A 27,343-nucleotide genomic window follows, 5' to 3' on the forward strand; every position below is an offset into this window, starting at 1 on the left:
AAAAAAAATAACTTTAAGCACGAAATAAAATTCATCCAAACTAACAATTAACCCTCAACAACATGTGAACCCACTACATAGACAAATTTTTGAAGTAGAACAATTCAGTTGTCATTTTCTCTTGAAACCAATCCATATGGGGCATCGGTTAGTGACCTGATGGATGATTATGCATAAAGTATTCTGCATATTTTATTTAGAACATTCCACTAATCTCCACTGCATGAAACACAAATAATCAAATTTAAGATCATTATAAGAAATTTATTGTATAAGGCATAAAGGTAAAATCATAAGATGAATGTTTAGATATTTGTTTACTCATTTTTGTTGAGGAACATCGTGCAATTGTTCAATGTCTCATTGTTGGTCACCCTTAGGATCACCATTCTCTCCATAATACGCTATGCAATATATGCAGTAATAATCTAGCTAAAGGTATGATAGCGCCTTTCAATTGATCATCACTATTAATGCCTATCAATGAGTCGACACAAATATTCTATTTTGAGTAAGGTGAACTACTCTCAATACCCAACACATACTTTAAACATTAATAGGGACATAGACGATGTACTCCTCAAACTATTTCATGGAAAGAATTGGATAAAAGCTCATTAGCATAGTCAATAAGAACATTATTTCCTTGCATATGAAATTAATTTTATTTTTTGGCATATTTCTCCCACCTTGCTTTAACATTTGTCATATAAGAAGAGGCAAAAAAGAATTGTTAAAATAGCATAATTATCTAATAATATGAAAACTAACAGTATGAAAAAATTTTAAATACCCAAAACATGATGTTGGTGGTGGTAAAATTTTGAGAAAATGCATGTAGCTTTTTTATTAGCTACTTACGGAAAAAGTAAAAAGTGATATCAATATGTTAGACAATATATACAAAAAAACATTAATTATATTATTTGATTTTATGTCAATATAATAATAAGTAAAAACAAAGATAATAAAAACATTTACTTACTAGATAATAAGTACATATATAACAACACCATCAAATCATATTGGAGTCCAAAAAATTCATTAGGGCTCAATGAACCTTGGTGTGGAAGTAGTACTCAAGTTTAATATCATTGGGCAACTATTAGCAACATGATTAACATATTTCATTTCGATAATTAAATAAGCCTAATATGCCTAAACTTGGAAAACATATGGAAATCCAAACTAGACTATATGCTTATTGTGGTATATTTCCTTTATGTTGCTTCTTACCTTGCAATTTTAACCCTCGATTCTCTAAGGCCCGTTGCAACCCAAAAAGAGTTCTTTTATAACAAATCCTACCTCATTAATATTTATTAAAAACTTCCAAACTATCAACTAGACTAACTTATTACATGTTTATTAATTTTTTTTCCTTTTTTCCCAAGTAGAACATGCTCAAGAAAGTACAATAAAACTTACTTGACCATGTCTTCATCTTTAAGATTTTTAAGCTTTTTCTTTTACTTCTTGACCAAGTTGAGGCATGGGACCAAAACTTAAACCATTAATGAAAATCCAAACTCATCTTGATTAAATCTTAATCCCTTTAACTTTATTAAAACCCACATTTCGTCATCCTTATTTGTAAGACTGACATAATATCATGTGGTGCACAACTTGAGCTGAAAATTTAAGTTATGACATAACCAAAAAATGCCAAAAGCAAGGATTCTTGAGCATCTCTAATTGCTGTTTTTTTTTTATTATATATATTTCCGATTATAGTAAGGTGCGAAAAACATGTAGCCTTTGTTAGGAACTGCTTTTCTTCAACTATTTTAACTATAAAACATGTCAAGGTAGTAGTAGTAGTATATAAATCAAACAAAATGAAGCTACTAAACATTTAATACAAATTTGTAAATGTTGTACAACAACATATTAACCTAATAACAATTTATTATTTTGAACATACCCTAATAGTTCCCAAAATTTTAAAAACATCAAGTAACAAACCTGATGCTACTCAAACACTATTGCATAACATCCCTAAAAAGTCAAAAAATCACTAAAATTTCATAAATTCTCTAAAAACTTATCCTTAATCATATACCATTGCATGGAATTGTTATATGTTTTATTCACTCCAAATATATAACTAACAATAATAGAGAACTAAACAAATTTATAAATATATAATTTATTATTTTGAATATTCTTCAATAGCTCCCAAAATTTTAAAAGCATCAAATAACAAACTTAACCTCACTCAAACACTATTGCATAATATCCCTAAAAATACAAAAGATCCTAAAATTTTCATAAATTTTCTAGAAACTTAACCCTAATCAAATATCATTACATTGAATATATCTAATTCACTCTAAATACAAGATTGATAATAATATAAAAAAAAACAAAAAAATAGTAATATGCTATTTATTATTTTCAACACACTTCATGAGTTCCCAAATTTGTAAAAACATTGAGTAACAAACCTAACCCTACTCAAACACCATTGCATAATATCCCTAAAAAAAAAAATCCCTAAAGTTTCATAAATTATTTGAAAACATCATGTCCTTAATCACATGTTATTGCATGAGATTGTTGTATATTTTTTTATTCACTCCAAATACATAACTGACAATAATGGAGAACTAAAAAAAATTATAAATATATACTTCATTATTTTGAATACACTTCAATAATCCCCAAATTTTTAAAAAACATTAAGTAACCAACTTAATCCTACTCTAACATTATTCTATATAACATTATTAAAAATTTCAAATTTTATAAAATGTAAAGGCCACTCACTGACTTTGTGGATTCACTTTTCTCTTCCGTTGCCAATTGAGATTTTTTCTCGTAACTTTACTTTTCTTTTTCATTCGCAATTAAGATTTTTGCTTTTTGGCTAGCATTTTAAACCTCTTCGACTTATCACTCTTCAATAAACTCATTTTTTGCTTCCTACTTGGAGATAAAATAGGAGACAACTTCACAAAAAGAGAATAAGAAGCTTTTTAGGATTTGAAAATGAAAGAAGGGATGAGAAGTGAGAAGTCTTTTAGGGTTGGGAATGATAGATGAGAAATTACCTAGGACTCGTGGAGGAGAGAGAAGAACACCTAAAAGAGAGAATGAAACAAAATAAGTGTAGGGGGAAATAAAACAAAAGGGACATTTTTGTCATAAGGTCAATTTTTTGATGTTTTTTGAGGGATGGGTTAGTTCTAATTCAACCCATTTAGCCAAATAACCCTAATGATTATAACTTGAAGTGAGATGACGTGGAGCCTCATAAGTGGCCAAGCCCTATCATAGGGATAGGGCCCTCCCACGCCCGATGCCTCCTCGTCTTGGCGGGACGGCATATCTGATTTCATCATTTCCATTTCTTATTCAAAAAATCCATATATATGATAACATTGATGAGGACGAAAGCAGAAATTAGGGCAGATCCTGACCGTCAAAGCTCATCATCGCCGTCAACCATGTTGACCGGACGAGAGAGCTTGATCCGATTGATCGGGAAACGGAGGAGGTTCCTCCCCAACCGTCAATCTCTTCTCTCAGCTCCAATCGAGGTTCTTTCATCTCCATCTCATTTTCCTTGTTTCCCTTGCTTGGTTCCCGGGAAAATCTCGGAAGCTCACTGGAATAAAAACTTTGCATTTCTTCGACCTATTTCTCCGCAACCATACGGGGCAATTTTGAATTGTTTACTGATTCTTGGAGGTTTTGTTTGCTTGCTTATGGCCAGAGTACCTTGTCTCTCAGCGGAGATGAAAATGGCGGAATGTTGGAGCGAACAGCGGGCGTTTCGGGTGAAACGACGTCGTCTAAGGTTGATTGGGTTCCTTGCCCTGTTTGTGGAAGCACTATTCGCGGTGAAGATTACATGATAAATTCTCATCTAGGTATTTATTTGTTTATTGATTTGTTTTGCATAGTATACTTGATTCTCATTTGGCTACGTTTTCAATGGAAATGATGGATTATATTAACTGAATTGATCACTTTGGTTGCTGAGAAAAGATGGGGGCAGAGATGAAATTATAATTCTAAATGTTAGATTTATTTGTTATTTGGAACATGAGGAAGCGGATGCTCTTCTAACTTTGTTCAATACTAGACAATGTGTCTTACTTGAAGGCTTTGTTATATTTTCCAGAAGCCTCACCAGCTTGTGAGAAGGCATATTTAGCCTTGTTGCTATGCCCATAAGCCTTTCTTTATTTTGTTTTGCCTATTCAGTGAATTTATACTTTCAAGTTAACTAAATTGTAGAAATGTATATAAGGAAAGATACCAATCTTTTATGCAGAAACCAAGCAACTTAGTGCCTGTTTGGTTACATTTTTTATTTTTGACTTCAAAAAAATAGAAAGTCTTATGTAAATTGGAATTCTTATACAAAAGTGGGTAGATATCTTGTATACTTGAAAACACTTTTAAAATTTTTTTAAATCTAAGTAAAAACTTTTCACTTCTCAAAATTTTAAAATTTTGAGTAGAGTTTCTAAGAATACAAGGTAACTTTTTTCTTTTTATATAAGAGTTTGTATTTTTTATTGGAGTTTTTATTTTTAAAAATAAAAATACAAGAGTTTATATTTGTATATGGCCTATTAAAAGTATTTTTTTTTAACTCAAAGATTTTTTTAAGACAGATTTCTCTTTAAGGAAAAAGTGATTTTTTTTCTTAATAGAATTTTTTTTATATTTTTCTTCTCTTCTCAACTTAAGCTTCTGTAAACACCCAAACACAAATTAGCCCTCTTTCTGCTTCCATCCAGTGTTTTCTCTTCCTAGGGTGAGGCTATGCAAATTAGCCTTGAGGATGCAACCTCAATAAAGGGTAATTGAGGCTTATGCCTCATCATGTTGAGGCTTATAGCTTTGAGGCTATTGAGGCTTAAGCATCAAATATTCAAAGGCTTTTAATAGGTTTAGAGTCTTTATGGGATTTTTGTAAATGATTTATAAGAAGTTTAAATCTCAATATTTGATGGTTTTAACGAGTTGTGCTTTTGTGGGGTTTTGGTATAGATTTAATAAGTTTTGTTTTGGGTCCAAGACTAGAGTTAAACCTTTTAACAAAGGATTTACCGTGGCCGAGCTCATATATAGTCATTATGTTATTATTGATAAATAAAGGCAAAAATATTACATCAATTGGTGGATTAATAGACCAATTGGATGTGACGCCTTAAAGGATTCTACTATTGATGGTGACACTAGTGCTAAAGATTATTTGATGAAGCCATGAGAAAAGTTGGATTGTAGAATAGAGAAAGATGAACTGAATTAGAAACTATAAACAAGACAAATAATTAATTTGATCGTCATGAATTGTATGGTTTTCTTCTTATTCAATTTTTTATGTGATTTTCTTAGTATTTTTCTGATTTTTTGGGATTTTTTTCTTTTTCATTGTTATTTATTTATTTATTTTTGTTTAAGTTAAGGCTTACACTTTGTTTCGCCTCAAAACAAAACTTTTGTTTTTTTTTATTTTTTATCATGGGCTAGTTAGATGCTTATGGTTTTGCTTGATGGCTTCCAGATGCATGTCTAGCTAGAGGAACCAAGCGGAAGTTGACCCAACGCACTCTTCTTCAATTAAACTTCTGCTCAAGATCAATGGATAAACTTGACTCCGGTGAATCAAAACACTTGGAGAACAGTGGGGTTCTGAAGGCTCCTGATAACAATCTTGTACGGAGTACCACTCCTAAATTTTCCTATTTGGGTGCATTTGAGGAAAATGATAATAAACAATTCAAATTGGACATTCACTTAGATTCTGTCATGCGTAATTACATAGATAGTTCAGCCGAAAATTTAATCAATGATGATACGACCAGCTATGATACCAGTTCCAATTCCCCTTCATTGCTCCCTAAAGATGAGATGCCTAAACATGATATAACTGTAGCTATGGACAACCTATCTGGGGTGACTCTTGAAACTTTTATTGTTGGTCGCAAGTTTAGTGATGAAGAGGAGTTAAATATTGGGGCTAGCATCTCTCTTCTGAGAGACCCTGATAATGTTAAGGACCCCAATGCTATTAAGGTTTGTCTCCTATTTTCTTTTGTTTACTTTGAATTTTACTTTTCACTCCACTCACTTTTAAAGGGATTGCGTGGTCCTCTTGAGTCAGGTCCTTTCTACAGCTTCAGGATGCAGTAAAGTGCTTGGTTTTCTTCCTCGAGAGTTAGCTCAATACCTCTCTCCCTTGATTGAGAAATACTGCATGAACTTTGAGGTATTGTAGCTTTTTAAATGGAAGGAATTGAACTTGCTGAACTTCTATGTGCTTTTGATTGCTGGCTTATGTTTCTATATGCATGTATTTCTTTCTTAATGATTTCCCTGTATGGGTATGAGTGGGCATCTGAAGGTGGATGGTGTAGTTGCTCATTCATGCGAAAAAAAAAAAAAAAAAAACATATGCTTGCATGGTCTTTTTCTGAAACAAATTATACCAAGAAGATTGTTCCTTTTTATTTGAATTTCCATTTGTCATATCATCTTAATTTTCTTTGGTTGCTCTCAGATCCATATGCTTACTCTCTGTACACTCGCATGCTAACAGGAGTGTATTTTTCCATGTCTGATCCATTTGAAGCAGCATCTTAGATATTTTGTTAATTTATATATCATTTCTAACTGAGAGAGAAGTTGAAGCTTAGAACCAAAATTTTATGAATATTCTCACAAAAAGGTTAAAGAAAATAAGCTTGTGGATCTTTTTCACTTATTCTTGCATAATTTTTTTTTTATTTTGTTTTTGCTGGATTTGTGGTGTTTTGCTAAAAGTTCCTTGTTTATTTTTTGTTTTTATTTATTTATTTATCTTGCTGCAGAATATTTTTTACCATTAATTTCAAACTAATTTGATCTATGAAGAAAAACACTCTTCTAATAGTCCATGAAATACCAAAAAAATGTTTGCAAATACATTGTTTGATAGAGGCTTCATTCAAAGAATTGCATATACAAGCAGTGGACATCACTAACAGCAAGTGACCATTGTTAGATTGAAGAAATGCCTATTCATGCCGTTAAGGCCTCTAACAGTGAGTGACCATTGTTAGATTGATTAATGATGTTCTGCAAAATCACAAATTTGTGATCATGGACAAATAGATGATTTACCACTTATAATTAGAAAGATAAATAGCTTGCACCTGGCCTGCAGTTAGCCAGATCTTGATACCAAGTCAAATTACCAACTTTACTACAAACTCAAGCTGTTAAAATTTAGACCCACAATATATATCTTGCTCTAACAAAAAATATAATTAAATGATGATGAAGAGTCAAAAACCTTTGAATTGTTAAATTTTATCTCACATTGTCTTATACTTGAGATTGTGTTGCAGGGATGTGTTACTTCTGTTCCAAAACATTCTCTTGATGTTGTTCCGATCCAGATTGTGAACCAAATAATGATACCATGTGGTGAAAAAGAATTTGATGATCTAGAGGCTTTCAGATTCTTATGGAAACGTGTTCTTCAGACTGTTGAGTCTGCAAAAACTTGTCCACCCAGCATTGCAAAATATCAGCGGAACTTTTGTTTTTTAATTCAGGAGGTTTTAGCAAGTAATCCACACCTCTTCACAGATGACGAGAAAATCTTCCTGGGTACCAATTCCACTACTTGTCCATAGTTCTACTTTTAATCCTTTTGACAGGTTATAATGATGTCATCCTTGTTATTATTTGGCAGGATCTTTCACTTCACTCTCAGATGACTGTCAGAGAATTTTTGTTCGATTATATACAAGAAAAGGTGATTTTTCCCTTTCAATTGCCAGATCGGGTTTTGTCTTTTTATGTGCTTAGATGGTCTAGTTACCTTTCTTTTGACTGTATTCCACTATTACTTCCCGTTTCCTACCAATTTAGAATTGAGAGTGTTATTCCTGTACAAGGAAGATAGTAGTAACTGAACCTGTTAGGGTATTGGCTTCTATTGCATTTGCCTGGTGTAATGTCGGGATGCACTACTAGATATTTAGCCATTTAGTTACTTCATGCTTGCTAGCTAAGAACCTTGAATTTTTTAAAAACATTTACTTGCTCTGAGATGATTTATACTGATAGTTGCAATGCCATGGTATAAAATCAATGATTGATTTTTTTATTTTTTTTTAAAAAGGTTAATGTGTTTTAGGGACTCTATACTGTTGATGACCACTTCAATTACTGTATTCTGATTTGTAAGACAACTACCTGGGATACTGAAGCTACCAGGAACAGACTAATCCTTTACTTAGGAACATAGGAGAAGCCCCCTCCACCTCTCATGGGTGTTCCCTTTGTGGGGAAAGGAGAATGATTTTGCCAAAGAACTGGTGGAGCGTGGCCCTGCTGAGATTAATTGGAAGATTATTGCTCAAACTGAGTTGATCTTCCTTTTGCTCAACTAAAAAATAAAGCTAGATTCCAAAATCTTTGGTAGGTTGTTACTCACATCTAGAAAAGTTTGATCTTCCTCTCCCTACACTCTATCCTTGGAACAGTTAACCTTGGCCATTGTGACTTATTACTACCCATCTCTCCCTTTTGGCCTGCTTTTGTATTGAGGTCTATCCTTTAACCATAGAGCTGATCTCTAGCTCTGTTGACTGATCTTTTCTGGGCCTGGCCTACACCCTTCAGTTTATTCCTTTTCCCCACAGAAAACACACTCAATTGATCACACTTGTTTCATTGGTACCAAGGTAAGCCTGATCTCCTTTTCTCCCCATTTAGGTAAATCGAATCCCTTTTTCTATCCCATAGAGCTCAGTATTCTTCACTGCCTGTAACAATATTCTAAACAGGATGAGGCAAAATGATCCATCCATATTCTCGTGTCCATCTGAATTAATATGGGAAGTCCCCTCATTGTCTGAGATTTGGGGTGATAGAGACCCTTTCACTCGTGGGAGAAAGGCAAAAAAAGCACCATCTTCCTGATCCACATGAGATATCTAAAAATAAAAATAATAATCTTATTGAATGAAAAAATAATAATCTTGTTGAATGATATATAACTAATGCCTTACGGTGCTAGCCACCCATTCAACTTGACTCTTGCACGCCCACTCAAAAAGATGGTTGTTAATGAGTCAATGGCTTTCTATAAAGCTAAAGTAGAAGAAAATCAAAGCTAAGTTGATTTTTTGGCTTGGTTGGCCTTGGCAAGTCCCTTGGATGCTCTTGCTTCAAACTCTCAAGGTTAGAAGAGATCTTGAGTCTATATGACTTTCCAAGCAATTCTTTTAAACTTTTCTTTCTTCACTGTTCTGCATGAATACATTTATTATGCATTAGCATTAACTCTCTTAAGATAAATCTAGCACTTTTTTTTTGATAAATGAGTGCAAATATATTAAAGGGCGGAAAGTCACAAGACATACAGGTAGTATACACAGTAGCCTAGAAACAAAAACACATGAACAAAAACCTCACCACCCCTTAAGGAACGGCAAGCCATTCCAAAAAACCTAAAAGCGAAGAGGACTCCTCTCCCATATACACCCTAGCCCAACTCCACAAATTACATACAAAAGAATTTTTCAACTTCTATATAGCTAAAGAGCCCCCCCTAAAGGCTAATCTATTTCTTTCCTTCCATATTGTCCAAAAAATACACAACGGGATGAAATTCCGAATCTTTTTCCTCTTTTTCCCCACAAAGGGGCTCCTCCAACTAAGTAACACCTCTTTGACTATCTCTGGGAACACCTAATGAGTCCCAAACAAGGCAAGAACGATCTCCCAGAGGACCCTGACCACTATACAGTGTAAAAGAATATGATTTACATTTCCCTCTTCACAATCACACAAAAAACAACGATTAGGAAGGTGCCAACCTCGTCTTTGGAGCCTATCCAAAGTTAGGATCTTCTCCCACGTGGCCTCCCGAGCAAAAAAAGCAACTTTGGTTGGAACCTTATCCACCCAAATGCTCTTTTTCGGGAAGGTGATGGCACTTAGGGCTGCCAGCAGCTTATAAGCATCCCTAATCCGAAAAGAACCATGACCCCCTCCTTTCCATATCACTGAGTCCTCTTTTAAAGAAATCCTCAAGTCTCTCAGCATATGAAACAACTCTCCTATAGCATCCAGCTCCCAATCATTAGAATCTCTGGAGAATCTAATATTCCAACCTCCTTGACCAAGGCTAGAATCCCACATTGAAACATAGATTTGTGAGTTATTCACCTTCACTTGGCCATGTGAATAGTATTGTTTTAGTATGAATTAGCATCATGATTTATGTTGTTGTATAGCTTTTCTGAATGAGTTACATCAGTGTACTTTACTTTCAAATTAATTCCTATCTATAAATCCTTCTAAGTGTTGTTGAACTACACTTTATATTTATAGAAATGGAATTATTCAGGGCTTACGGCCATGTGAATTACAGGAATATCATTATTCTGAAATTATTTATCATATATACAAAGAAACTTATCATGGTTTAACTTCTTGTCTTTGGGCATTCAGTGAACTTAGGCTTCCTACTAGACCATTAAATTTTGACCACCAACTCTTAAACAGTTTTTCCTAACTCTTAAGGCATTTGTCAAACACTCAATGAGCATTCAAACGTTTGATAATTTCATGATCAAGACGAATGTAACTTATCTGCTTAAATTAGGGCATTCATCATTTGTTGGAGGAAAACTCCAATCCACAGAGCTATCTCTTTCCAGCTTTTCATCCTGAAGTCTATTTTGTGGCATTTCAGATTACAATTGCCTTTTTGTAATTCCCAAATAGGCATCTGCTAGTTCTGCTTTGCCAATGCTTTTGCATAGCCCATGACAAATCTTTAATCATATGCCTCAGCTCAGCCATCTCTGTTCAGCTCTGATAAGAACTAATGTAGTGGTGAAAAGGTTGGTAAAAGGTGGAAGGAACATCATCTTCTTTGAATAGGAATCCACAAGGGAATTCTTAGTAAATACAAGTCTTCCCAATGAAGGGGGTTGCCATACTGCCAAAATCTCTAACCTGAATCTTCCTGCCTTTGCAAACCTCTTCCAATTCAAGCAGAATCAAGCTTTACAGGAATGCCACTAAAATCCAAGGAAACTATCTTCCAGAGAGAAGTAAGATAGAGTACACCGTTTATGTATGTTTTGATGCTTGAAAAATAGGATTAATATTGATTTGCTAACACTAGCTTAATAATAATGTTAAAGTTCTGCTCATCAACAATTAGAAGTTCTATTAAATTGGTTGTGTTGCATCAGGGCCATGGTTTCGGATGTGTAATATTTCCTACCCAGAAGTATTGGATTCTAAACAAGCTGTCAGGGGACTTTCTGGTAATTTGATTATATTACTTGGTTGTTCTTTTAGTACCTTTTTGTGTCAATTTTTCCTAGTTGACTTTAGAAGGCCAAACTTTTTTGGCATGATATAGATGCAGGTTATATTTGTTCCTCTCAGTCCATGATTGAGCCACATGATAATGGTGACATGAAGGAGGTTTTGAATTTGCTCACTGTTTCTGAGCTACGTGAAATTTCATCTGCAGTCATGAAGGTTTGCATTTTTTTTCTAAAAATGTACCATTTTCTCTAGTTTAAAACAATTTTTGGAAGACTACCATCAAAGTAATGTGTTGAGCAACTTAATGTGTTGAACACATATGAAGTGATTATAAATTTCGAAATATAACTTTTTCATTGTCAACATGTTTAATAACATTTTCCCTTTTAGTGCGTTTTCCTATGGATAATATTTTTATGGACTTATTGAAAATCTATAGGGTCATTATGTAGGTTTACTATACTAGATCAGTTTTCTATGCTTAGTTTGTGTATTTACTTCCAAGGAAATTGGTAGAGATATAGAATCTAGCAGCTGCAAGGTTAGGGCTTAGTAGGTCTTGAATGCTAAAGTCTTGTTTATTTTTTCTTTCTGAATACTATTATTTTGATTTTGCCGCTGCAGTTTTTTTCCCTTCTTTTGCACTTTTTATCATTTCATAGGTTGCTTGCTTATATGAAGTTCCCTTGCATATCCTGTCTAAGTTTGGTTAGAAATGGTTATGTCAGGATAGGAGCCTCCACAGAATCATCAGCCGGAGCAAATAAAATTTGAAAGTGAAAGTAAATGTATGCAGCTTACCCCAAATAATTAGTATAATGCCTAGCTGAGTTTACTTATGAGGGCCGTCTTTCATTTTTCTTGTAGTATCATTTTTTATTTTATTTTTGGAAGCATATTTAAGGACTTTGGATTAATTTACCAAAGCCTTACAGAAACTTGAACTTTCATTTTTTTTGCTTGCACGAGCAGAGTGGCGTATTATTTATGCTATCTATGATTTCCTATTGGTGTAGAAACCAAAGTTATTGGTGTTCCTGGGATGCTTTCTATAGATACTATCTGCTTGTGTGTACTTTTTGGAGCATTATGGGTGGTTCCTTCTAAATTTGGTTGCATCCTTGGTTTATGCTCCTAAAATGATGACATGGCTTCTGGTGACTACATAGTAAAAGACCTACTATGTGGACAGATACGGGCCAAACATTTTCTTAGTGCTCTATAAGTACGTTTAGATACGTGTAACTTTCATTGTGCGATGATGAACTTAAGGAAGTTCTTTCTCCAATTGTTCGCTATTGACTAGGTATCATTTGGCCTCTATATCAGGTACCTCTTTGTGTGAAACTGTTGATGTACATCAGTGAAATTTCATTCACAATCGATGCTATACCTTTTTTTTTAAAAAAAAAAAAAATTCTTCTCTGAAAGCAAAGTTTTCAGTTTTTGCAGTCATCAATTCTGCCATTTATAAGCTGAACTTGATTTCTTTAATGAAATGATTCTTTACATTTAGTGCACTGATTGAACGTTCAAAGAACTCTGTGTTTCAACATGATTGTAGTCAAGCAGATTACTAGAGTCTGGGTGATCATTCTATTTTATATATTTAAATTTTGTTGGGGATGTTGGGGTTTCTCTTTTGTCTTGACTGAATGAAGTCATACTACATGAATTTTGGGTGACAGTTTTTTCTTATAGCAGTTCTGAATTTGTGGAATAATATAACTTGTTTTAAGTTGCAAAGATATGCTTCATTAGTTGTTTCGTATGTGGGAATATTTATTAGTTTTGTCATGCCACTTATATTGTGGGTTTTTTTTATTTTTTAATTTTTTAATTTTTAATTTATCAGATAGAACAGTGCATTGCATTTTGTTGAAGATTCCCATGAGAAATCTTAATTTCGAGTTCTTTAGTTGGGACATTCATCTTTGACCATATGCAGGAGTGTGAGAGAACTTGCTAATCCAAAAGCTGCTTCATGTCTAATGCTTGGAAAAAATTGGTGGAATAGAGAATTACCCCTGAATTAATCTTGCATTTTAAGTTTAGCATTTAGGCTTGTGTTCAGTTCCAACAATATCAATGGTCGGAGCTACAAAGAGATCACAAGACTGTTGTTAATAAATTTTTAACTTCTCCCTTTCCATGAAAACAAACAGGAAATCATTTGCTGGTGACCTTTGATGCAAGCTCCAAGGGTCCTAGTGAGCCAATCAATGGCCTAGTTATGTAGGACAAAAGAAGCGCTTTTTTCTTTTATATAGAAAAGAAATTGACTAAGAAAGGAATTAGATAAAAAGAAAAGGAGAAATTAGGTGAGAGGCTATGGGGGAATAAGGAGAGAGAGAAAAGACACAATTTCTGAATAGTTCTCAACACTAATAATAATCCACGTTGTTATAATCAACTCTACTATAAGTAATTGAAGATACTAATCCTAAAGTAAGTAGGATTTTGATCCTAGTTGAAATACTAAGCTAAAGTGATAAGAGTTATAATTAAATTAAAAAGTTGATTATGAATAGAAATCCTAATTAAAGAACACAGGAATCCTAATTTGACTGCAAATAGGAATGCTTCTCATCTTCTACATCTACATCTACATTGAGAATAGACTTGAAATGAGTGATCTTGATACCCATCACCTAGGTTTTGCCAAGGCTAGGTTGCCACCACAATGCTTGTCAGCTTCCTGCATCCATGTTTTCCTAATCTTCCCACCTTCATGTGCAGGATAAGCAAAACAGGCCCATCTCACTGAAAGTTCTGTCTTACCCCTTTTTAAGGAATTGCAGAAGCACTTATAATGAGCTGAAATGTACCTTTTTCATACATTAAGCTGCAATTTCATTTCTTTTAGTTCAATTGATTTTTATTAAGAACTTGGTCTGCTCTTTGAAAGTGGCAATATGGTTTTTTGTTTCTTTCCTTTTTATCTGATGAGGCTTCTATACAATTTTTATGTTCTATTAAAGCTTCAGCATTGCCATCATGGTACAAGAAAGCAGGATCTTATTGCCTCACTTCTTTCTTCTTATGAAGATGGATTATGGTATAAATGATTTTCTGGTGCAGATTCAATTTATTGCAAGTCCTGGTTTATTACTTTGTCTCTTTCGTTCTTAGTTTCCTGCTATTGGTCATGCAGCCCACTCCTACAAAGAGCAATTTTGAACAAAACAGGAACGTGTGTTCGGATTTCTTGTAAAGCCGAGTCCCTTGTCTGGCGTGCTCTGGTGATATCATGGCTTCTGCTGCTTTTCATGTAATTTTTATTTTATTTACATCTAAAATACTGTGTGAATTTTGTTGTTTAATGCAGAGGCTCTTCTTCCTTAATGGAGAGCAGGATCTATCAGCATTTCTACTAGTTGATTTGGGAATAGTCAAGTATCCAACTTATAACTGCATAATTTCTGATCAGATCTTCCCAGGCTTGAATGATCTGCTTGCTTATGAAGAGGTGTTGGTTTGTTTCTATGTAGAAATACTATGTGCTCTTTATTGTCTTTATCATATGTGGATATTGCTTCTTACAGGCCATTGAAGTTGCACAAATAATGGATGAAGCTCTTGATGACAAGAACAGTGGATTGGTGTTAAGATGCATTAGTATATCCAACTCCCGCCTATTCATTTCCTGTTCAAAGTCAACTCAATCTTCAGCTTCTGAATCAGCAGCTACATTCCTTTCATGCCTTTCAGCATCATGGGTATACTCGAAAGTGGTCTTGTTGGGAATTTCCTTTCTCGAGCGTGAGCGCAGGTATGTAGGTTATAATTTTAGGAGAATGTGAATGAGAGCACTTTTATCCTAAACTCAATGCTTGCTATATTGTAGGCTAGTTTAAACATCAATTAGATCCTTATGCTATCAAATATCTCATCTTAATAATATGAATGGTGGTAATAAGATAAACTGATAATGATTGGTTTATCATGTTTTACAATACTTTCATGCACATTTTCCTATGAGAAATAGTGTTTACTGTCCATTGCCTTTCAGGATGCTTGTGTTGCAAAGTACAAGCTAATCTTCGTGTGAATCTTTTGTTTGACTTTTTTTTTTTCTTTTGTTTTGGTATGTTTCTCCCATTACCTTCACCTTTAATATGTTTTATGTTTCAAACATGTTAACACTTACAACATATCAATGTTGATCACTAACAGTGGGATAAATATTGTGGATTCATGGCACACAAAGAAATACTAAAACTTTTCAAGAGGGCTGGAAATGCGTTGAAACTCATGGATTGGTACAAGTAAACCTTTTTTCTCCACTAAAATTTGCATTTGTGTTTAATTGTTTCTTTATCCTACATCTTGAAGAAAGTAGGATTTTGGCATGTGGACAGTTGCGTCAAACTTAATGGAAATGCTAGGTTTGAGAAGTCATTAAGTTAGAGCTTTACCATAAATGTATGGGACACAATGGAAGAGAAAGAAAAACAATCTGTCCATTAAATGAGTGATGGAACTTGAAAGGAGAAAATAGTCCTTGGCAAGTGATTACTGCATGAAAGAGTCCATTATAAGAGTTTGAAAGATGTAACAATGGTGAAGTCTTGAAAGACATGAATGATTTGAAAAGCAAGGTAAAAAAGAGATATCAGTGAGGGCATGAGATAAATTAGTTAAAAAGGATACTGAGCAAGATGAATATGCACTTGCTAGCCCTAGGCTAAGGGCATGAATCATGTTGAATAATAAGCACAAGTATCTGAGATTTAGTGAAGGAGGATGAGATTAAAATAAGATGACAGAATCACTTTCATAAACCTTGCACTAAAATTGCAATTTTTGACTTGATTTTATTACATTGTGTTGAAGTTATAGGTATTTTACAAAAGGTATCAGAAGTCTGAAAAGCTCCTAAAAAGATAAAAGATGCTATAGGATCTAATGGCATCCCTTTCCAAGCTTCAAAATCCTATGAACAAGGTTAGTGTGTATTATGTTCACTAAATGGTTCGACAAGATTATGAAGACTAAGAAAATGCCAGATGAATGGAGAACCTGTTCAAGACTATGGCTTAGTTCCATTGTTGCACCCTTATACTCTCGTTGGATAGATTTTTTTATAAAATTTTCCAAATACTCTCTTCAGGTTTTGAGTACTTATTCAATTATGATATTTCTTGGGCCCCTCCAAAAGACGTTCCTTCCATTTTGTTTGTCTACTTTTAGCAGTTTGGCTAAAAGCAAAGTGATTTAAGTATGTGCTAGCTACTTCGAAGGTTATTTGGATGAAGAGAAAACTCAGAATCTTTAAGAAGGTAGGATGAACCTTATTGACAATTTTTGGAAAAGAGTTCGCATCATAACTTCTCTTTGAGGTTCTATCGCCAAGGAGTTTGCTAGCATACCTTTAAGCATTATTCCTTTGGATTGGAAGGCAACATATTCAGCAAACTTGTGGAGAGCATAAATTAGATGTCAATGGTTCCTTGACTGAGAGGTTCCTTAAACTTGATTGTGACTGGTGTTTGTCTAGTACCAGGTCAAATGGGCATAGGTGCAACCTTAGAGACATATGGTTCTTGAATTCATCGTTTTTGGGATGGCTATGAAAACAAATTTGTTAACTTTGTTTGCTAGTATGAAGAAACCTTATGCCAGAAGGAGATTATTTAGTGGTCATCTCTTGGGCTTCCAAGCTAGGGAGAGAGAATTAGAGAACCATCAGTGGATAGGATGCATTTTTGGAGTTGTCAAATGATTTAGTTTCTTCTCATTAGAGACCTAGATCACTAATCAGGATTCAGAGGCTAATTCTTGTCCTAGAGGGGAGCTTCTGCAATGGGTTTCTTTGGTTGGGTCTATTGATGTCATGGTAATTATTGTTGTTTATTTTTGTGCTTTCGTCCAAGGATCTTTTCTCATTCATTTTGGTGTCTTTTCCTCTATTTATAACATTGTCAGTTTCCTTAAAAAGTGAAAAAAATGCATTGAGCTTTGAAGGACCACTATCCCGCTCAAGGAAGGCAGTTTTTAATTGATCCATGAAATGCTTGTTTTTGGAATGACAAAATCAATTTCATTAAAAAAAAAAGTACAAAAATAAAATAAAAAACAAAACTGCAATTTTTTTCTTCTGACAATGCTGCTAATGTTGCTTTTCTGGTGTAGTCCAATTTGTTGCATTCATCAAAAATGCATTATGTTGTTCATTCTTTGATGTTAATTGACTGTGAGCAAAGCTGCGTGTGATTTACTGGTAGACCTGAAATATGCTTGAAGACTTATAACTTCCAAATCATACATTAAATATATTCTTTTCTGCCTTACTCTTTAAAAAATAAATTGTTGTACCCAGTGAACATAGTCTCATTTGCTAGTCTAAGCTGACAAGCATTTGAAGGTGGTGGTTGATCAGTAGTTTGAGACACGCTAAGATCTTAAACTGATGTGTCTTTGCATTGTGTACAGCTAGCTGTGTTATTTATGGTCTAAAATTATCAAATTGCTGTGCTAAGGTACGATGATGCAGTACATTTACTGAAGCGTCTGCTGGATGGTTTTACTTGCGATGGAAGAAGAGGATATTGGACCTTGAGGTTGTCAGTTGATTTGGAGCATTTAGGACGTCTCAATGAGAGCCTTTCAGTTGCTGAAGATGGATTGCTAGATCCATGGGTTCGTGCTGGTTCAAGAATGGCACTACAAAGGCGAGTTCTTCGCTTGGGAAAACCACCAAGGCGCTGGAAAACTCCTTGCTATTCAGAGGCCATCAAGAGGAAGATCATTGAAGTAATTGCTTGATTGATTCTTTCGAGCTAACATGCTTTTTAAACTTTATGATCTTTGATGCATATCATAAATATTGGTTTAATTATATTCAGACATGAATTTTGTCTTATATAATGACTGTGCTTTCCCCTTTTCTGGCTATTAAGTTAGGTTCATGTTCAAGGTAGACCTTTGAATTGTGAAACTGGGATGAAAAGCCGTTTTTATGGTGAAGATGGAGAGCAATGTGGAGTAGAGCAACTTGCTCTGCAGTATTATGCTGGGGAAGGAGGTGGTTGGCAGGGTGTTCATACAGAGAGTGGCATTTGGTTGACCATATTTGGCCTTCTGATGTGGGATATTATTTTTGCTGATGTACCAAATGTCTTCCACACCAGGTTTCAGGTATGGCTTATTTAGATAATTATTGCCGTTCTCACGTTATCTGAATCTTCTTCCTATCAAAAAAAAAATGTTATCTGAATCTTCTGTTAAAAAGTTGATGCTCAGTGTTGCTTAGTAGTAGCTATATTGTGAATATGATTTTATGCATGTAAATTAGGTCCTGGGTGCACATTTGATTGTATACTAAATGAATTTGATTGACCTGCCAGAATGAAATCATTATTATTTTCTGAGGATGGAACTTCTTAACACTAACTCTTGGTTCAATGAGAAGGTCATTGTGGGAAGCTGATTTTTAGTAACAGCATCTAAGCTGATCTCTAATTCTACAGAAGAACTAGAAACATTCTTTGGTTTTGAGTTTGTTTTTAATAAAACATTAATCAATTTACATAATGTGTATGATTATCATGTTGAATTGGTTTTGTGGTTTTGTGGTCTTGTTACCGAACTCTCTACTAGGGATGATAATGGGACGAGTTTTTTCAAGTACTTGCCTACCCCTAATAGTGGGGGTTTAGGAGAAGCTTAAATGGATTAGTGACAGGTTTGAAATATTTTTTAAACCCTTGGTGGATTCAGGTATTGCTTTGTCCCACTCCAACCCAAATATATATGATTGAATAAAAAATAATTTAATTTAATTTTTTTCATTTTTCTCCTTTTTTAACACATGAAATACGAAGAATTTATTTCTTATAAAAATATATTATATTTATTTAGAAATTACATTTATTTAATAAATTTGAAAAATAAAATAAAAGAAATTAATGGGGTAGGGCGAAGGGAGGTATGAGAAATTTCCTTACCTGCCCCATTTAAGTTTTTTTTTTCTTTTTTTTTTTTTTGGAACAAGTATGGGAATTAATTTAAATAATCAGGGTGGGTCAGGATGGAGGTTACTCCCACCATGTTGTGATCCCTAGTCCCTACATGATGAAGTATGATGAAAAGTTTATAATACCCCTAAATAGTAATTCTTTAGACTTTACAGTCCCCTTCTAGCTTTGAGTGAGTTGTAGGCTTTGGCGTCTATCACAAGGTAATTCATGTCATTTCACCTTCGAAGTACTCAAAGGTCCTATGTCAGTCAGTAGGTTAAGGTGTTTCCCCTGGCTAGACCAAGACAAAAAGTCACATTTTAGGGTTTTATAGTGTCTCACCACAAGATAGTATATGTAGAAAAATGAAAGCACTAACAGGGCTGGTATCATTTTTCTCCAGTTATTGTCTTGAAAAGAGAAGGTATGGCTATATATATATGTATATAAACTGAATGCATGACTATTTAAGGGATAAAAAGGCAGCAAGTTACCTGATAGGAAATAGTCTAAGAAAAACATAATGACAGAAGCTACTTGCTAAGAAGTTACTCATGGACGAAGGTCCTATTTAGCACAGCTTTTCAGCTGCTTGGGTCATAGTCTGCAAAATGATATAAGGCATGACTTATTGCACAGTGAAGCAGTGCAAGCTCGGAAAGATATAGGTTTAGAAACTCTTCTTGGAAGAGTAGGGGTCAAGATCATTTTATAGGACATAATTTAGAAAGAGATTTCCATATTCAAATAATAAACACAACCACGAGCACACACGTGAACACTTATTTTTCAACAGCATAGTGATTGGAATACTTCAACATATCAATTTATTTCCAAATTAACTGACATGTCTCCAATTAGAGCTGACATGGAACCCAGGGAAGGAGCTAACAACTGCACGGAGTGGAAACATGGATTAAAAAAATTAACAATGTCATTCTTTTGGCAGATCGATTCAAATATACTGCAATGACCTCAACTTTAGGATAACCCTGAGAGTTGGAGATGCCATCTTGCTCTAATCCACCTTCAATCATCTTCATTTTAAGATGTTGTAAGACTTGATGGGATGGTAGGATGTCTCTGAACATCTATATTACATGGGTGCTTCAAAAATGTGAAGCTTCTTGTCATGGGTACAGATTTAGGCTTCAAAAATATTCATATTCTAGTAACTGTGATTGAGAATCTGTTGTTGGTCAAGGGCTCTTCCCCATTCTTAAAACTCCATTTGTACTTTTTGCATTGAAAATTTGACTTAGAAATCAACCCATCTGTAGAAATTGAATGTCATAGCAATGTCGATTTTTCCAACCTAAATGTTTGGAAGCGTACTGCAAATAAAAATAAGAAACTTTCTTATGAACATAGGATTGTTTGAGGAGCTGCACATTTTATCCCCTGAAATTAAATGTATGGCCTTGAATTAGCCTTCCAAATGTACGGACCTTTTTCTTTATTCTTTGAATTCAATTAATTTGATATGTATTGTTGTGTTTCTAATTACCATCTGTAGAGCATTTAATCTTTATTTTGCCTTTATCAATACAGTTTGAAAATAAAAGTTCTGTTTTGCAGACTGCTCCACTGGATTTGGAGACACAGAACTTTTATGTAATGAGGAAGAGTCTCATAGAATCCCACCTGGAGAAAATTAATAGCGACATGGCTGAGGAAATCCTCATCACTTCATGGGAATCGCATGTTGGAGTAGCTTGCAGAGGAGTCAATTGGGATCGTCATTCCTTGTCTGAGCTTCGTGCAGCTGTTACTTGCATTGGGGGCCCTTGTTTGGCCTCCATCTGCCGACATTTGGCTCAAGATTATCGGAGCTGGTCCAGTGGAATGCCAGACCTGTTGCTATGGCGCTTCCATGAAGATTACAAAGGTGAAGCCAAGCTAGTTGAAGTCAAAGGCCCCAGAGATCGACTCTCTGAACAGCAGCGAGCATGGCTGCTGCTTTTAATGGACTATGGCTTCAATGTAGAGGTGTGCAAAGTGGGCCCTGCATCCAAATGACGTCATGTTCTGCAAATAAACTTCATAGCAAATTCTTTGCGAAATCGTGAACAGTGAGTATATTCTGAAGTCGTAGAGGTGTGTCAGTATCACAGCACGCTGTCGACCTTAAAAAAGAAGCCAGGTCAAGTAGCAGCAGATGACAGAAATTCACTTGGCTGTAAACTATGTTCACCTTCAGCCTCCTGGAAGTTCAAATTCCTTTCTGAGGCTCTGCTTGTTGTAATGGATGCCAATTTGGTGTGTAAACTATTTGTATGGAGCCACATGAAGGGGCTTATGTGTTACTGTAGAGGAAACTTTTCTTCGAAAGGAAGACTCGACCACATTTTTCCAACACTGTTATATTATATATTCTTTGTTAAGAAAACATCTCCATTGTACGGATAATTAGCCCAGACATTTTGTGAACATGGTTTATTTTTTTTTGGTTATTATCCATGCATTCTTCTGCTGGCAGGTACATGGGCTGGATCTCAAATATTTGGAATTGTAATTCAAATGGAACCAAAAGAGTCTGCTTTGGCCACCAGTTTGTTTTCCAGACTGCCTGCAAGTAAGCTTGGGATTTGGTTTGTTTCAATTTCTCACTGCTTTTGTAGTGGAATTGTTGTCATTATCTCATTTTCAGAATCTGCAAATACTTGGAAATTCCTAATACGGGCTCCACTTGGATCATGCATCCAGGTGGGGAATAGGTTGAGTTTTGGGCAAGTGGTCTTCAAGTTTGGGGTCCACCCCACCAGACCCCTTTTTTGTCCTCTTTATTCTGTTCAAAATATACGAATTTCTCCCCCTCCAATTATAATAATGTAGAAGTGATACGAGAAAAGGCACTCACAGCCACCCCCAGTCCCCAACAAAGTGAATGGTCAAAGAGTGATGATTACAGCTCATAGTCTCTGGGAGCTGGAAAGGAAAAGATATTTCAGAGGCCAACTTGATTCATCATTCAGAGTATGATGCTAATCTGGCCTCCATTTACAAGATAGCATATGGTGGAACACACTTCCATTGCAGCCACTCTTCACTCTTCTCTCTCTCTCTCTCTCTCTCTCTCTCTCTCTCTAATTATTTGATTTTGTTTTTGTGACATTATGTATTGATGTGAACTTTTTGGTTTCAAAGGGAAAGGAAAATAAGGGCAATGTTTATTTTTGTGACATGATGTATTGATTGATATGAAAGTAGATATCAAATTTATAATCTGATTCGGTGAAGTGAAACCTGAAAATGTCAAATTTATTGGATGATATAAATTCATAGGTTGCTATGATGATGAGGTGATTTCTCTGCACCCACTTCGCCCTTTTCAAACTCCTGGACTCTTTCCCAGAGTAGAAAATAAACTTTTTGTTCCTTCCTACCCCATCTGCTGTGTTTGTTTTTCTTAAATAGCTTACTTTTTACCCTTTAGAAAATCAGTTCAAGCTACCCTTAAATTAATTCAGTGTAAGATCTCAATTTCACTCATTTGAATAGGATTTTCAAATCCAAATAAATAAGAAGAGAACCATCTTTTAAATATAAGATGATAATGATTTTTTTTTTTTTTTTTTTTGAAGTTTGGAGACAAGCCAAGAGAATGCATAAGAAAATAATAGGAGGGGGAGTGAGTGAATGATGATGGGTGATGGAGGGGGAGAGACAAATAGGCAATGGGGCATGATGGAGAACTTGGAAGTCTTGAAAGCTATCAACAAGGCATGCTCCCCCACAACTTTGATTTCACATAAAACAATGACCCCTTTGTTTGGGCCTACACAACCATCTATAATAATGGCATCTCATTATTCAAACACATATACACACACACAAAATGAATGAATTGAAGAAATGGAGCTCATCACCACCACCACCACCAAAAGTCCGGGGTTGGTTGTTCACTCGTCCCACACTTGTATATATCAAATGTTATATTACAATATAAGATACTAGGCATTCCCTGTCACTGCCCTATTGCTATCTTTTAAATCCTTGGTTGCTTTGTTTGACTTGGTAGATAATTGGTTATACCTAAACGATGACATTTACCTTTTGAGGGATTGAAGCAAGGAAAATTGTGTTTGATACCGTAATTTAAAAAAAAAAAAAATGCAAACCCCACTCATTTAAAATTAAATTTATTTTTATAAATTTGGAAATATTTATAAATTTATGTATTCTCACATTACTTTCCAATATATTTCCTGATTTTTATCGTTAACAACTTCCAAATATAGTCCCTTAGCAATGGAAAGAAGGGACATATGTTAGGCTAAAGCTCCAATGATGGGAAGATTAAGGACTGCATGTGAATGTAAAGAAACAATAGTATGGATACTTCTCACAAGATCTAATATATGAGGTGTAAATGACTATATAAGTCTTGTGCTACTAATGACAAAACTAGGGATTTAGAAATATACAACTTTTCGAGGAAGATCATAAGTGAACATGTGCATGTGTAAGTAAAATGTAGTGAGGTAACACCAAAGCACAAAGAAGGCCCTTCATTCCTAGTACATTATGCTCCCTCTCTTTAGCATGGTCATAGAAAGAGTCGAAAATCTATGAAACATGATTCGGGTAACAAGAAGACATAATAAGGACATGGTAGACAAAAGGAAAAAAGAACCATTGATAATAAATCTTCAATACATGGTCATGATGACCGAAATCAAGGAAATTGACAAAAATAAAGAAAAGGGAATCTAAGGGCATAGTTGAGATGACCATAGTTGATGGAACTAGAAAGAAAAATGAAACTTAAGGATGTGATTGCATTGATCGAAATCAATGAAACTAGAAAGATAAAAATGAACTCAAGGATGCGGTTACAATAATCAAAATCCATGGAATCTAACTTGCAATATAGAGCTCAAAGACATGGTCATGATGATTGAAATCAATGGAAGTTAACTAATAAGATAGAAATCAACGATGCAGATACAACGACCAAAATCAATGGAACCACACTAATAAGATGGAAAGATAAATAGAACTTAAGGATGTCATTCTAATGATTGAAATCAATGGAACCTAATTGATAAAATAGAACTCAAATACACAATCATGATGACCAAAATCAATAAAACTCGACTGATAAATTTAAACTTAGAGATGTAGTTGTAATGACCAAAATCAATGGAACTTGATTAATAGGATGTTAGGATAAAACCATTAAAAGTAAGACATAATCTAGCAAAATTAGATTTGAGTTTCCACTTTTCTATCCATTTGCATTGATATTAATTTGAATATTCAAGCTTACATACTTGCATTGTACATGGTGTATTAAGAGTTGCACAAAAGATCCAAGTCATGGGTTGCTTGGAAGAATAATGAGTTGTTTACAACTAATTCATGGACTTAGACAATTCATTTAAGGTTATAGTGCACTACCACCTAGTTGGAGGAATGATTGGCCTTGGTCATCAAGATGGTTTTCCATTATAAGTGCACTAGTATGTATGGTTACATATTGGACAAGTCATATAGTGAATCACGACTTGAGTTATCGGATTATCATGATTTACCAAGCTACTATATTGTATGGATTCTCAACTTTGAGAGGATATTAAGTCTGTGCTAAAATCAAAAGTAGATTTTGACCTATGGGTAAAACTTTGAAATGATCATATATTTATTTCCTATGGATTTGGTCACTATTGATGGGGGCCGAGAGCAACATATATTCTCAATAGAGACATCATGATATTTCATAATATTGAGATAATGTATCCCTTTGGATGATTCTAAGGACATGTGGTCATGAAATTTATGGTTGTAGTAATTATTTTAATGGAATTTGATATATGCTCTTTATGAGCTAGAGTATGTCAGTTGATAAGATAATATGAAGATTTGTAACTCAAATATTAGAGAGGTGATTTTGAGAGGATTATAACATTTATCTCCTTAAATCACAAACATTAGTTTATAGGGAGTCCGTATGTAATGGATAGTAGGTCATATACCTGAGCTTTGTCTTGTTATTTCATATAATACTATAGTGAAGTTGTCTTTCTTTAGTGAAGTGTTGAGTCAACTTCAAAATTGGATTATGAGGGAGCTAGTATTTTTCTATGGATTCCAATGGTTCTTGCTCGAACTCTTATTTCACGATAGCACGTTTGTTTGAGAAATTTTAGGTTTGTAGTTCATAAGTGTGCATAAGGGCATTTTGGTAAAAATGCAAGGTTGCACTAGATCTTGTGAATGAACTTTCTGGATTTTGCTAATTAATTAATTAAGACTCAAGAGGGCTAGATTAGGTGACTTAAGCCCCTTTTAGGCTTAAGTTACTTAAACCCATAGAAAAACTTATAAATATCCCCTTAGAGGTTTAAGCTTTAGACTTTTTCTATTTTGTTTTCTAAATAATGAGAGTAAACCTTAGCCACCCTCAAGAGAGAGAAAGAAGTCCACCTATCTATTATGTCAAGATTCATGATGGGCGAAATCTAGTGGAAGATCGTTTGGTAGATAAGATCTATGATGACTACTATGGATTTGATATTTTCTTCAAATTGGATTTGATTTGAGAACATCTAGATTGTAGGTATTATTCATTTTGATCTAGTATTTTTAATGGTTTTGAATGTCATGTTTTCTCTACGATAGATCTAAAGAGCCTTAGGAATATATGATACACACCTTACATGATTCAAGGCTTGGGAATGGAGTAATCTAAAGTTCCCATCAGCATAGAACTCGAAGATGCAGTAGATGATCAAAATCAATGAAATCTAATTAATAAAATAGAACTCATAGATGTACTTATGATGATTGAAATCAATGGAATCTGATTGATATGATGGAACTCAAAGATGCAACAACTAAAATGAATGTAATGCGATTGCTAAAATAGAACTCAAATATGTGATCATGATTATTAAAACCAATGTAAATATTTAGAATGATGAAAAATTTTAAACCACATAGGATCTCATATAGACATTAAAACATGTAGTAAAAAAATTGGGAATTACGAAATGGTTACCTTGATTGATCCCATGGAAAGCCATTCCTATGCTCCACTGGTGTTCAAGGATACGCTCAGTGCATGATGGAGTGAAAAATCTGGGTTCAATGAGCTCTTCCTTTTTCTACACCCAAATTCAGTCCCTGTGTGTGCTTTGAAGAGTTCGTGCAGTACGTGCTCTTTTCAACCCTCAAGAGAAAACATAACAAAACAAAAGCCCTGACTTTTTCCCTTATGTGCATATATATATAAATTAATAATTCATATATACCACATATTACACACACACAATTTGGATCACTTGACTTAATGGGTCAGTCAAGTGAATTAGGGTGAGCCCATAAAAAATCAAGCAGTAATGTGTCCAACCCCATTATGGAACACAATGCAAAAATTAAAATAACATTGATTTATGGCATTATCACATTGATTATGTAAGTCCACCATAAAAATTACAACAATTCTCCCATTTAGGCTACATAATCAAACATCACATCATATACATAATCATAAATCAATGTCTCATAGAATCTCATCAAGACAAATAATCAAAAGCAATCATACATGCTTCATTGCTTGATTCACAGGGAAATATAAAATAATAGCAATCCTTCCAACAATAGCATAATATTACAATACTAAAAATGGCTCCCACTAACTTAATGCAACCTAGGCTTCCAACAACCCCATTTGAGATACATGTTCCTGAAACACAGCTATGGATAAGCCTTTTGTTAGTGGATCCGCTAACATACCTTTTGTGGACATGTGCTCAATATCAATAAGAGACTTTGCCACTTTCTCCTTAACAAAATAGAACTTTACATCAATATGTTTAGAGCGAGAAATACTCTTAGTGTTCTTAGAGAAAGCAACAACTGCGGAATTATCACAAAATAATTTCAGCGGTTAAGAAATGGAGTTAACAACTCCCAAAGCTGAAATAAAATTTTGTATCCATATAGCATGACAACAAGACTCATAACATGTCACATACTCTACCTCCATAATTGAGGATGTTGTAAGTGTCTACTTGACACTTTTCCAAGATACAGTTCCTCATGCCATCACAAAAATATAGCCCATAGTGGAT

At 34.4% G+C, this 27,343-nt stretch overlaps 1 protein-coding gene across 4 annotated transcripts; it reads left to right on the top strand.

The window, feature by feature from the left end:
- The first annotated feature begins 3,291 nt into the window (after nucleotides 1-3,291).
- LOC100261742 (fanconi-associated nuclease 1 homolog) lies at nucleotides 3,292-21,682 on the top strand. Of its 4 annotated transcripts, none has more exons than XM_019220207.2 (15): nucleotides 3,294-3,542; nucleotides 3,719-3,875; nucleotides 5,525-6,036; nucleotides 6,125-6,229; nucleotides 7,350-7,614; nucleotides 7,700-7,762; nucleotides 11,223-11,297; nucleotides 11,402-11,517; nucleotides 14,286-14,362; nucleotides 14,459-14,546; nucleotides 14,633-14,773; nucleotides 14,850-15,076; nucleotides 17,787-18,060; nucleotides 18,211-18,444; nucleotides 20,844-21,682. In XM_019220207.2, the coding sequence occupies exons 1-15, from the start codon at nucleotides 3,375-3,377 to the stop codon at nucleotides 21,282-21,284; spliced, it is 2,943 nt and encodes a 980-aa protein (XP_019075752.1). In that variant the 5' UTR covers nucleotides 3,294-3,374; the 3' UTR covers nucleotides 21,285-21,682. The 4 variants fall into 4 exon arrangements, with proteins under 4 accessions (XP_010650413.1, XP_019075752.1, XP_010650412.1 ...); XM_010652110.3 differs by having other exon boundaries at nucleotides 3,295-3,542; nucleotides 11,396-11,517; XM_002265740.4 differs by having other exon boundaries at nucleotides 3,295-3,542; nucleotides 11,396-11,517; nucleotides 14,292-14,362.
- Nucleotides 21,683-27,343: the final 5,661 nt, after the last annotated feature.

Source organism: Vitis vinifera, chromosome 5, assembly GCF_030704535.1.
Source record: "Vitis vinifera cultivar Pinot Noir 40024 chromosome 5, ASM3070453v1".
Taxonomy (NCBI): Eukaryota; Viridiplantae; Streptophyta; class Magnoliopsida; order Vitales; family Vitaceae; genus Vitis; species Vitis vinifera.

Bases quoted from the DNA above. Each gene is read 5' to 3' on its own strand.
- LOC100261742 (XM_010652110.3), top strand. From the start codon at position 3,375: ATGATAACATTGATGAGGACGAAAGCAGAAATTAGGGCAGATCCTGAC. The intron at 14,547-14,632 runs GTGATATCATGG...TGTTTAATGCAG, and splicing joins CCCTTGTCTGGCGTGCTCTG to AGGCTCTTCTTCCTTAATGG. The intron at 18,445-20,843 runs GTATGGCTTATT...TCTGTTTTGCAG, and splicing joins TCTTCCACACCAGGTTTCAG to ACTGCTCCACTGGATTTGGA.